The following is a 13829-nucleotide window of genomic DNA, read 5'->3' as shown; positions in this document are numbered from 1 at the left end:
TACATTACAGAACTCCAAAAACGGCAGAAATGGTACCAGCAAGGAAAGCAACGGCTTCAACTCGGAGAGATGGTGCTGGTGAAAGATGACCGGCTGCCTCCTACCCGGTGGCTGCTAGGGCGCGTAGTGCGTCTGTACCCCGGCTCCGACGGCGTGACCCGCGTGGCCGACGTGCTCACCAGTTCGGGCACTCTTCGACGAGCATTCAACCGACTGTGCCCGCTGCCAGTCATGGACCAGGACCAGAACTGCGTTCCTGGGGCCGCAACATGTTAACGCCTAGCATGCGTGCGTTCACCGATGTCTCACGCACACACGCTTACGACACGGACTACATCAGCCGCGAGCGACGACGACGATTGTGAACCGGCACGCATCTTATTTAGAATTTTGTAATTTTAATTTAATTTAATTTAATTTAATTATTTAATTTTATTCTGCAATAAATGCCTGTGTTACCAAACAGGTCGAACGGCAGCTGACAGTTGTCTATGACAAAAAAATAAATAAATAAAAAAAAGAATAAATAAAAGAATAAATAAAATAAAAGAAAAACAAGATGGCTCAGTTGACGTGTAATTTGTATTGAAATAAATTTTTATTATTGAAAGTTACTGAAAACTAGTGCGTATTATTCTTCCACCCCGTCAAACTCCACGTGAAACTCAGTACCGGCGTTTACAGGGGGTGTTCTTTTAGTAAAAAAATCAAACCTGACCTAGTCAATAGACAATCAATATTACAGTCAATATTACATCGTAACATTATCTGGGAAAAATGTTCATCACTACCATCCCATCACGATCCCGTTGACAATTCAAAAGCGTGACATTGTCTAACTTCACACGAACCCTAGTTCCTATTTACTGATGAAACCTAAACTACTTAACCCAAGCACATTTGAGGCTTGATGTGTGCCATATAATTCAGTACTCGCGCCCGTCCCCTGGTCGCTGCCCGCTGGCCGGCCATGGCTGCAGCTACATGGGAGATGTCCAAGTGCCGGCAGCACTAAATTTGTGTGCGACTTACATGGGATAGCTCTCTGTGCTCAACTTAGGGTTCAGGATATACGGGAGATAGTTGCGACGAGCACTTTACTTAGATCTTATAAGTTTTTAGAAGATTTTGTTTAACTTGCAATGTATTTATGTATGTGTATCTTGCACCTAAATTTTTGATGCAGATATCTTCAACCGTTTGAGCTGAAATTTTGTATACACATTTAAGTCTTTGACTGCCAATAGAAAACTGTTGAAGGCAAATCCTTCACTAACGTCAGTCACCGGTGACCGCCACGGCGTTCAATGTGTTAATTAGCCTGAATGTAAAATTTAGGTATTGGTTAATTCTTAAACACAGTTTAATATGTGTTTAGGATTTGTCAGTATTTGTGTCCTTTGATCAGGTTGGCTATCGTCCCTAAGTGTAAATTGATAAAGTAAGTGTATGGTTAATAATTACCCCGAGTTACTGTTTTCCTAATGAAAGCGAGTGATTTTTAAGTTATTTGACGTATGAAGTACTTATCGGATAATCTGTGTTTAACATAATATTTGTAGAGTTAAAAGTTAACGCAAATCTGCGACAAAGCAGCCAGAATAATAACATTATGGTTGTATTATTGTATAACAGGATTCTTAGAAAACGTAACATTACACGTTACGTTATGTTAAATCATTACGTTTTACAAACTAAATCCAAAGTTTCCTAGAACTGCTACAAAGCTGGGCTAAACCCCGAGCCGTGTACAACTCAAATATCCGAGTATTCGGATTAAATAATAGTAAAATGCTTGCCAAGTTGTAATCCAGTGCGCTGCCAAGAGTCTGCGTCGCTTCGGGACATAATTAATTCTCAAATTTGTTAGCTCACTACACTGACTTATAGTTTGTTGATTAAAAATTGTTTGCTGACACTTGTAGAGAGCAGGTAGGGGCTTACTAGAACGTCTTACTCGTGGACGATGTTTAGTTGAGATAAAGACAAAAAACTTAGTATATGAATATCTTTTTAAATATACAATAAACTGTTTTGGTAGTCGAATGATAGCAAGCTCTGCTGCCTGTCTAGCCAGAGGTCAGCCAAGATATTATAAGTTCAAGCCAAGTTTTCGAAATAGAATTCTCAGTAAAAGCACTGAGTCTAGAATTCTACCCAGCCAGTCATAGGCTCACTACCTATTACATGGAACTGATAACTAGCGAAAAATGTATGTAGCTAACAAAAAGCGCTAAAAGGCTATCAATACAACTGACACAGATGAGGTCACGCTTGAACCCAATGAAAATAACAGCCAAACAATTAGCACTGATTCTTCTACAACGCAAGCAATTACTGAAAAACTGAAAGCACACGCAACCGACTGAACAACTCATTATCATGAAAATTAAATACAAATTCTTGTTGCACTTTACCGGAGGGCTATGGGAGGGATCTAATAACCGGCAGTTGTTCATTTGGAGGCCCTTAGCGAGGGCTTTGTCGGCGGTACTCGGTACAAAGGCCGCGGCGTACAGTCTACATTTTAAACTACGTTATTTTTCCATCTCTTCTCTCTCTAGTTTGCCTACGACCACGGTGGATATGGGTTCCGTTTTTCAGGGATAATTCTTAACTCAATATTATCTGTGAAAGTTAAAAATATCTTGCTTCTGTTATAGTTTTCATTATAATAATATAGTTACATACACATTGAGCTCTTTGGAAAAATATTTAACTTACAATAATTATACTGATATTGATAAATTTTTTTGCTCAAATATCTAAAACAAATCCCCTTTACTCGTGGAGAATGTTGAAGTTACTACATGAGATGAACCAGAAAGCTACTGATGCCTCTGCAAATATGTGTTGATGTCCGATTTTTTTTTTAAATGCACTAAAAAGGGCGTGTTCTCTTCGAGTCTAGCTTGATTTAGAATAACATAAACTGCTCAAAACCCACACAACTTTAACATACAACATTGCAAGACAGTCTCAGTACCCCCTACAAGTACAGTCACCCCCCCTCGCCGGCGGCACACAGAGGAGGTTGTCCGTCGCCCGCATGACCGCTCGTTGTTTACTAAACCGTGTTTTGTTTCACAGCGACCCTCCACTGTCACCCGCCCTCGGCCACTCTCGGCCACTCTCGGCCACTGTCGGCCACTCTGGGTCACTGTCGGCCACCGCTTGAACAACTGTTTGCCGCCTCCTATGTGCTATTAACAAGGAATATTTCATGCTTACTACGATTTAAGTGCACAGAGCAATAGGGAGTGTGCTTACTTAGTTGTACAGTTTTAGAATTAAACTATCGTTGATTTACTTTGGAAGCCAATATTAAAAACTGATAAGATAAAACTAAGACAAAACTCTACTGTTAAATATCTTCGAATATAAAACACCAGTAACACGTTGTCTGATATTAAAATCCATCGTGAGACTAATTATCTATAATTGTTTGTTCAAATTAAACCATGAAACAGCTGTATGCTAGACAGTAGACACACAACTACAGCTAACATTACATTTATATTGCTTTACTAGCTCCTGCCCGCGACTTTGTACGCCCAATACTGATTTTCCCTTTCGCCTAAGATTTTCAGGAAATACTTGGATCCGTCTCCTGCTTCTATGCAACCCCACACTAGTATTTTCTCCTGTGTCGTGGGTGCATTTACAAACATACAAGTCCACATACACATGACACCCAGACCCGAAACAACAATTCGTGGATCACACAAAGATATGCTCCGTGTGGGAATCGAACCCGCTATATTGGGCGGCAGCCAGTTACCCAGCCACCGCACCAACTGTACAGACACCTTTTTTTTATATACTATATGTATATATGTATAGATAGGTACAGAATATTATCAGTAATTGTTTAATTATTAATTTAAGTAGGCAACTACAGTCTGTATCGTATATAATGGAAATTTACAATACATAGTACAAATAAAACTACTTCCTTATCTATCTACCAATTGAACAATTTAAAGATGTTCCGTTCCAGTAATAAATTAAATTAGGACTGGTTAATTAACATAAGTCGCACTAAGTTATCATAATAGGTGTTGTCACGAAAATACTCGCTTTTATTCAGTAGTTGGAAAATTATTTGCTACAAAACATATTAGAAGGTCGTTCCCCACATACGAAATTTTGAACTCAGTCACTATAAAAAAAAATCTTCTTAACATTTGCCAATTATTTATTATTTAGTTTTCTTATTCTGTATCTGTAAAATTAGACTTCCAGGATTTCAGCCGTCCCTAGCTAAACAAATTACATACTAATTAATTAATTTGACAGTTTGTCTGTCTACACTATAAATAGCATTCTAAACGGGAAAGTAAATTAACAGTAACTAGTCTATTTACTATAAAAATAAACTCAAATCCATTCGTTTATCTTTTCTAAGCAAGGCATTTAAAATTAAAAAACTAAAAAACCCGACTGCGTTTCTTTATAATATTAAAATGAAAAAACCCTAAAACAAGAAAGTCATCGTAAAATTTAAGCAGTCGGGACCCATTCTAGAAAGCAAGCCGTATGTGCCCTCACAAAGTTTTTATATTTAGAATGGGTCCCGACTGCTTAAATTTTACGATGACTTTCTTGTTTTAGGGTTTTTTCATTTTAATATTATAAAGAAACGCAGTCGGGTTTTTTAGTTTTTTAAATTACTTTTTTTATTTATTTATTTTTAGTTTTATTATTTTTTCATTTTGATATATCTAGTGTCACTCTGACAGTAAATACGAATCAAACGAGGGGTATAAAGCGGAAATCCATCGAATCGTTCAGGCTAGAGAGTGAGCAATATTCGAATTTGGCACCAAAAATCCGCCATTTTGTTTTTTTTATTATTTTTATATATCCAGTGTCACTCTCACAGTAAATACGAATCTAACGACACCTTTCAAGTCAAAATCCGTCAAGCCGTTTAGGCTAGAGAGTGAGAAATATTCGAATTTGGCGCCAAAAATCCGCCATTTTGTTTTTTTTTATTTTGATATATCCAGTGTCACTCTCACAGTAAATACGAATCTAACGACACCTCTCAAGTCAAAATCCATCAAGCCGTTTAGGCTGCAGAGCGTGCCAAACAATTATACATACATACATACATACATACATACATACATACATACATACATACATACATACATACATACATACATACATACATACACTCGAAAAACATAACCCTCCTTCTGGCGCAGTCGGGTAAATAGAGTCGCCTGATATATTTAATAACACAAAATATTATTATGTATAATAGCAATACATAGTTACATAATTATAATATACAGTTTCAGAGTGGAACACTGGACACAATGAGTCAGTAATTACAGGCTCCATTACAGTATGAAACGGATCGGGGTAACCTGTACTGCAGTGCTACAATGTTTCAGTATTTCACTATTCTTAGATGCCACTGCTGACCAAAGGCCTGTCACACGGAGTAGGTTTGAGCATTATTCACCACGCTAGCTCAATGCGGGTTGGCGATTTCAAACTTATAATCAGATATTATAAGGCCAGGTTTCCTCACGATGTTTTCCTACACCGTTTGTCAGTGTTGTCTAAATAATCTTAGAAAATACATGTAACTCGGAAAATGGCACATTGGTACTTACCGTTGGTAAGTTTCGAAGAAACAATCTTCAACATCCGGGCCACCACGATATTTAATTCTTAGTACCGTATATATTTTAATATAATATTTAGGTACTATAATACGTCTTACCTTCATACAAATTGTATTACATATGGTAAAATAATGCTATGTCGCTATGTTAACCTAAATTATATTAGTAGGTCAATGAACATTGTGTAACATAATGGAGAAATAAAAAGTCTAAGTTTGTATATGGCAGGTTTTTTAATGTCATTCAGTTAAATAAAATAAAGATAACAGCTAGACTGGAGTACAAGTCGTCGATCAAACGTCTAGTTTTTTATTATAATTTAATTTCCTTTAGTGTTATTAGGGTGTTTTTCCACCAGAAATGTGCTATACTACGTTGCTGTGGATGCAGGTGGCTTCCACCAATAATCCAGTGTTGTACACATAGCATAACACTTGTGGAAACGAACTAAGCTAAGCTATGTTTTTTTATATAGAAAAGTGTGTGTGCTATGGATGGCTTCCCACTATCGATACATCGCACACTCGAGCTGCACATCTTCCTCGCACAGCTGCTTTGAGGCGACGCATCTTCATAGCACAACTTCCTTGCACAGCTACATACTTTAGTATTGGTGGAAACGGTTACATAATTTCATAGCTTAGTTATTACCTTATCTTCGTAGCATAACACATCTCTGGTGGGAAAGCACCCTTAAACTCAGTATTTTGTGAGTAACACACAGACGGAGAATGGCTCCGTCTGTTATGTAGGTAATGTGATAAAGAAAATAATTGATAGCTTTAATGTGAAATAAAACACAAGCTGTAGTACCTGTATTAGCATACCGTATGTAAGGTGTCAGTCAGAATACTGTACTTAGCTGAACAATAATTGGATTAAAAAAGCAAAACATTACAAAAAAGAAAGATAATCAAAACATTTTCGAAACATCACACCAAGACATCACTTTACCTCTTGAAACCGTAAGTGATTTTATATTAATTATTGTAAAAGAAAGAAATTAATAGTAGTAGTACAACACTGAGATATTTTCAATAAATGATTATCAATCGAGTCTGGTGACTTACTTTTCTATGTAAATTCTAATACATTAGCAAATACATTACTAACTTACTACTGCAAATACCAAATATATCAACCTTACATAAACCACCAAACCCCAACCGATTTTCCACTTTACTACAAAAATTTTAAAGTCCAAAATATATTTACACCTTCCAAGGTCATCTATTAAACCTTTACCTCTGGTTCCAGTAGCTACCACCATGGGAGCCAGTACATCCACGGAGCTGATCCAGATCGCTCAGATCCCGCTGGCACTGCTGGCCATCACCGGGCTGGACGGCATCCTGTGGCCCACGCAGACACTGCTGCAAGGTTTGTACTTATAAAATGGTCTATGTCTATAAAAAACTAGCTACTTCCGCGCGGTTTCACCCGCTCTGCTTGGCTCTTATTGGTTATAGCGTGATGTTTTATAGCCTTTCTGGATAAATGCACTATTCAACACAAAAATAATTATTCAAATCGGACCAGTAGTTCCGGAGATTAGCGCGTTCAAACAAACTCTTCAGCTTTATAATATTAGTATAGATATGTATCCCCCTCTCATCATTATCATCTTTGCTGAGGGGGAGTCCACTTCTGAAGAAAGGTTATCCCATCCTTGTATATACCCGTTACATATACAAGGACATAGTACATATTACATAATTATACGAAACACGCGCGTGCTGTCGCATGATCAGCTGATAGCAGCAAGGCGCCTGCGCCCGCGTCATCGGAAGCCTACTAATACAAGCGTGTGCTAATGAAATTTTGTGATTGTGATAAAAATAAAACTACTGAGTATACGAAGAAATTTTCAATGGGAAAGTTGTTTGTAATCATGAGTACAATCACGGGTTTAAATATCGTTCACTAATTACTAGTCACCATAGGGTGACTAATATATAGATATTAGGCTATATAAATAAGTTCCACGAGTATGTTATAAAATTTAATCCCTCATAAGTCGTATATCTTATTAGAAAATAAATAAATTATAGCATCACACAGATTTTCTCGGAATCTGAAACCTCACCGCCACCGTTCTAGTGAGCTGAACATGACTAAATACAGCCATAGTTGCCAGGCACTAAATGTACGAGATATTAAATATTTAGCTTGTTTTAGATTTTCCGTTAATCTCCAGGGATTTTATATCAAAGTTAAACTAAATGCTTGGGAACTACTAATAATATCTTAATACACATTTTCATGGATGGATTAACTTCTATCTTCTTTGAAGGAAGGTACACACTAACTAACAATAAACTTCAGATTATTTTCCAATGCCAAAAACCCGAAAGTCAAATACAACTTAAATCCAAAGTCAACGCTTATAATGTAGGTACGTATGTTTTGGATATGATCACTGATAGTTCAACACCCTATCGGTGTTAACTAGTTAAGGTGACAAATCGCTGCGTTGCCTAGAATTTAGGTCTCTAGGGCAACTAAGTTTTGTTACAACCTAAATGACCGTTTCGCTGAAGACACCTCCAATGGGGTTCGAACCTTGGTTCCTTCTCTCATCGATCCGAAAACGTAACAGGTTACCGGGGTTCCGGCTCAAAGCAGGAAAAGGAACGGGGTGGTTTTTAGTCTGTAAGAGTCTGACACTCCCTCTCGCCTCACCCAAGGCGGGAGATGTCATTAGATTTCCCCCCCCCCCTTAAAAAAAAAGAAAAAATGGTGAGCAGCGTGTTGAGACAAGCTGTGTAGAATTAAACAACCTTGTACCCATGTATTGTTCCAGACAACGCAATATACGACTACATAGTGGTGGGCGCGGGGTCGGCTGGCTGCGTGGTGGCCAGGAGGCTCGCGGAGGGGGGCAACAGCTCCGTGCTGGTGCTGGAAGCAGGGGACGATCCTCCTATTACTGCTATGGTATATATTAACTTCATTCAGAAACATAACCTTCAAATCACTCAACTATTAATTTAAATAAGTTCTAAGGCAATTATGACGCTGCTGCTATACGATTTTGATGCTGTTTTCAGTATAGTTTTTTTCCAACTTAGGAGAAGGTTATAGGTTTATTATCCGACTTAAAAAATGGAAGATCACACTTAAACTTCACAAAAGAGTGTTGATATTGTTTTTTGAAATTTAAAAAAAGATATTATTCTCACAATCATGACATGTTATCATCAAATCTATGTCCGTCGTGAAAATTCTACTGAAACACTACTACATCGGGTACAATTTTCAGACTCCGTGCAATCTCTAAACATTTCAGAAATCGAAAACCCAAAGTGTCCAAAACAATCACAATATAAGAAAGTCAAACACCCTAAAGACAACTAAACAAGTATCAACTTTCATATTAACCAGGGTTACAAAAAAAAACAAGTACCGTAATTCAGCGGACGTTGCAGTTTCCTGACCAATTACGTGCCACGTCAAACTGTCGCGTGGGACGTCAGCCAACGAGCGCGTCACGATGATTGACAGGCGTTTACTTCACACCTACCAGCCCTGACAGATAGCCAGTGGAGGCCACTGGAGTTCACATTGCTATTATGAATAGAACCAAACATTCATACAGAATTAAACATTCTTATTGAATTGTAGATGTGATCAATAATTAGTTAGTTGACAATACACAACACTTCGCTATAGTCCACTACTGAACTATCTGCCTCCTTCAAATGAGACGGGTTTGCTACAATCCCAACGTTTAGTTAGAGATCGCAGATTTATAAGACGCCTAGTCTAGTCTAGTCGACTCTTACGACACCGCGGAAATATTAGATGAGGTAATATATTCTACCTCGCTGTCACCATACAGTAAACAATAATAACAGAATCATATAATTCCAGATAGCAGGAGCATTCGACTTGCTACCAGGATCGTACGTGGACTACAACTACACCTCCACGCGCGATGAGTACGCAGCGCGCAGCCAGAACAACTACACCATGCTCACTGCCGGGAAGATGTTGGGAGGCAGCGACTCGCTGAACCACTTCATCCACACCAGGGGGACAGAGTATGACTACAACTGCTGGGCCAAGATAACCAACGATGATTCCTGGAGATATGACAACGTACTTCCTTATTTCAAAAAAAGCGAAAGAGTTGACGACCCTGAAATCCTGCAAGCATATGGCGAATATCACGGCGTCAATGGTCCTATGGGAATCACCAGACAACCTGAAAATGATACAGTCGGTGATTTATTGAAATCCTTCGCTGAAGTCGGTAACCCAACAGTATTGGATCTGAATGCCAATGTGTATGTAGGTTACACTCAACCACAGTACATGTTCGCTGATAGGAAGCGACAGACGCCGGCGTACACGTACCTCAAACCGATCAAAGATTACTCAAATCTTCACGTTTCTAAGAATACGAGAGTCACGAAGATTATTTTCGAAGGTAATGTCGCTGTAGGTGTAGAAGCTGTGTTTAAAGGCAAAACCTACAGATTCAGGGCTACAAAAGAAATAATAGTATGTGCAGGAGTATACAATACTCCGCAACTACTCATGCTGTCGGGTATTGGTCATAGAAGACATTTGAAGTCTTTCAATATTGATGTGATACAAGATCTGCCCGTGGGAGATAATCTAGTGGACCAGGTTGCAGTCTCGTTAGTGCACAAATTGAAACAATACCCGATACCTATCCCTGCAATACCCAGCGACATAACGAAAATACCTTTTCCTATTCTAGTAGGATCGGCAGCAGTAAACAAAACGAAACAAATACCGGAGTATCAGACGTTCAACATATTCCTCGCCCATGATCTACCGTACCTGACAATTGCTTGTGCTCAAGTGTTCGGACTGCGGAATGAGATATGTGACAGATGGCAGAAGCAGGTGGAGTCTAGAGACTCGTTGTACACTCTGCTGACGCTCCTACAACCGAAATCTAGAGGCAGAGTGCGTCTAGCGAGCAGCAATCCTTTCGACGACCCAGTCGTTACAACTGGTTACTTTGACAAAGATGAAGATTTGATAAAAATGGTGGCGTATGTAAAGGACTTCATTTCTGTTGGTGACACTGAGTATTTCAAACAAATCGGAGCTGGACTAGTTGGTCTCAATCTGCGGGAATGTGCGGACAAGGAAGCAGGTTCCGATGAGTTTTGGAAGTGTTATATTCTGAACCATGCCAGCAGTCCGTACCATCAGACCAGCACTTGTCCGATGGGTAGAGTGGTGGACAGCCAGCTGCTGGTGAAAGGTGTGGAGAGGCTGAGAGTGGTGGATGCGAGTGTGATGCCCAGGATCCCCCGCGCGGCTCCCAACGCCGCCGTCATCATGTTGGCTGAGAAAGCAAGCGATATGATCAAGGACGCTAACCAATGAATACTGTGTTAGCTTATCATCGAAGTACATTTTGTTTTTCTACTTCAATTAAATGTGTTAATGTATTACACGTCCGGTTGTAGTAAAATTAGTGGATTGTTAATAAAATAAACTAATTCTTTTAATTTTATTGTGGCATTTTTATTTTATTTTGTAAATAGTACCAAGTTGTCGACCCTAAACCTACTATCCTGTATCACCATACTCTGTAAAGATATGAATATAAAACGTTGAAGATTTCCCAATTTCTAACGTAATAGTGTTAACAAACTATTTTTCATTAACGCAATGTAATCCCGAAGTTGTCAGTATCTCGGCGGAGGGCGGGAGGGCACAAATGGGCATCGCCCCGAACTAACTCGGTGACTTAGATTCCATCAACAAGTTGTGATTTGACAAAGCAATTTACTTCCATCTTGAATTTGGGAGTTCATTGCGAAAACTATAACTAGCGGGGAATTACTTTAGTTCGTGTTTATGTATATGTTTGTATATGTTTATAGTTTGCCAGATTGTATACAGTCGTTGTGAGGGAAGGGACTGATTACTGGAGGCTTGGCGTCTCCAACTTTCATCAATTATGGTGTTACTAGCTTTTTCCAGCGGCTTCGTCCGCGGTCCAAAACCTACCTTACCCTATCCTACTCTACACTAGATACAAACCTTCTCCTGACAATAAGGAATACATTAAAAACATCATCCAATTTGGTCCAGTCGTTCAGAAGTTATGCGTGTTCATACATTTTGGCGATTCATTTTTATTTATATAGATTATCATGTAATATTTTTTCTCATTCTTTCACTCATTATCATTTCTTCAGTTAATGTGCAAATAACGTAGTTGGCTGCGATATTGTTAACATGTTTCTGTATTTGTTTTCCTCATATTGTAACTGAATATTGAAGCAGTTTGTTGTCTTTGAATAAATAAAATTTTATTAAATTTAAACGCGCTTTTACTCTGTACTAGTTTTTTTTTTTACTTGGTAATGATAAGTATGAGATTGGTTAAAAAAATAGTACTATGGTTTTCAAGGACCTATAAGATTATGGGGTATGCATTTCCACCGATATAGGTTCGAACCAAACGAAACGTAGCCATATCGGAGAATACTAATGTTATAGAACGATTTAAGACTACAATGTTTTACTTCACTGGTTGGTACTATTGGTTTAGTTATTCTCAACATCCTTATGTTACAACCACATCATTGGCCACATTTTCACATTTCTTTTCTCCCTTCTAATCACACAGCACCTTATCCTAATCTTCATCTGAATCCAGTCTCCCCCCCTCCCGCCGTCACTTCGTACGTACAGTAAAGTATAGTTTCTCATCATTTGTTCCTGGCGCCGCGACCTTGGGCGGTGGAAGACAAATGAGCTGACTGCTCGACCTATATTGGAGTCGGGGCTGGACAGCAATGTATACGACACACTGATCACTTTGTACCTTGTAGACGGATTGATGGAATGGTAAATCTGCATTTGTGCACTAGTGTGGAGGGAAAATATGCTTAATGTGTATTTATATTGAGTATAAAATCGGGTGGAGGTGGAGTCTAGCCTTTTAATCATCAATTAGATACATCAAGGTAATGAAGGAAATAAAACGTATAAGCACTATTTTGGAGCAAGCGAGACTATCGTTCACATACTACGAGTATTCATAGTAATTTACCTTTTCTAGAAATTGAACCTGGATCCAAATCACTCAGCACCCCAGTAATCATCTTCTACGACTATAAACTAAACAACTAGTACATAGCACAATGTATGTAACATTCCGATGGTATGTAAATAGCCCATGACACCGCCTGGGTGTGCCCCGGCTTAGGCCAAACTATGCCGAAATACTCCAACAAACTTGAACCTGCTACCCTTTGAACCATGTTTCATACTTCGTCCTTTATTGTACCCACAGACACATTGTACTCATATCGGGTTAAGCCGCGCGGATTGAGGTCGGGAAATTGATGGGTCACATGTAAGATGATATGTGAGAAACATTAACTACTTTCAAATCTATACTAATATTATAAAGCTGAAGAGTTTGTTTGATTGTTTGTTTGTTTGAATACGCTAATCTCAGGAACTGCTGGTCCGATTTGAATAATTCTTTTTGTTTTTGATAGCGCATTTATTGAGGAAGGTTATAGGCTATGATCAATAGGAAACAAGCAGAACGGGTGAAACCGAGCGGAAGTCGCTAGTAAATAATATTTTTTAAGTAGTAAGGTGGCATTTGGTCTTGTGATCGAATGTTGAGATTCAATTTCGGGGTCGGTCAATTGTCTCCATTCAATTCAACAATATCGTTTTCCATTACATGCATATGTATATAAAATCCCATGTACCTATAAAATAAGTGTAATGTTAAACAGACTAAATGTTCTTACAAGATTCATAATATTAATTGAGTTCCCGGAAAAACAGAAACTACTTTGAATTATTTCCTAGAACGCTTGTACGCAGAAATATAGTAACTAATGCGTTCAATACATACATGTACAATGTACATATAGTACTTCATAAGAAAAATATATCACTTTATAACAATCATCTTCAGTCAGCCCCCAGCTGTCCGATACAAGGCGGCCCCTAATCTAAGAGGCCCCCAATCTTATTTATCGTGCGGATGCATTTCAGATTCCCGTAATTATGCAAATGGCGCCGGGGGGGGAGGGGGGGGTAATGTCTAAGTATATTTTAACATCCCCCTAATGTTGCGGCGCGATGCTAGCTAGTAATCTGCCGCGGCTCTGCTTGCTGGCCTTCTTTAATTGTATGTAGTTATGATTAATGGCGTCGTTCATG

At 38.7% G+C, this 13829-nt stretch overlaps 1 protein-coding gene across 2 annotated transcripts; it reads left to right on the top strand.

The window, feature by feature from the left end:
- Positions 1-6440: 6440 nt before the first annotated feature.
- Positions 6441-11142, top strand: LOC118276784 (ecdysone oxidase-like). Of its 2 annotated transcripts, none has more exons than XM_050699997.1 (4): positions 6441-6607; positions 6903-7022; positions 8446-8579; positions 9516-11142. In XM_050699997.1, the coding sequence occupies exons 2-4, from the start codon at positions 6911-6913 to the stop codon at positions 11010-11012; spliced, it is 1743 nt and encodes a 580-aa protein (XP_050555954.1). In that variant the 5' UTR covers positions 6441-6607; positions 6903-6910; the 3' UTR covers positions 11013-11142. The 2 variants fall into 2 exon arrangements, with proteins under 2 accessions (XP_050555954.1, XP_035451211.2); XM_035595318.2 differs by having other exon boundaries at positions 6442-6607; positions 6900-7022.
- The last annotated feature ends 2687 nt before the right edge of the window (positions 11143-13829 follow it).

This window comes from Spodoptera frugiperda, chromosome 17, assembly GCF_023101765.2.
Source record: "Spodoptera frugiperda isolate SF20-4 chromosome 17, AGI-APGP_CSIRO_Sfru_2.0, whole genome shotgun sequence".
Taxonomy (NCBI): domain Eukaryota; kingdom Metazoa; phylum Arthropoda; class Insecta; order Lepidoptera; family Noctuidae; genus Spodoptera; species Spodoptera frugiperda.
The sequence above is the reverse complement of the archived record's forward strand: the minus strand, read 5'-3'. Positions and strand labels throughout refer to the sequence as shown.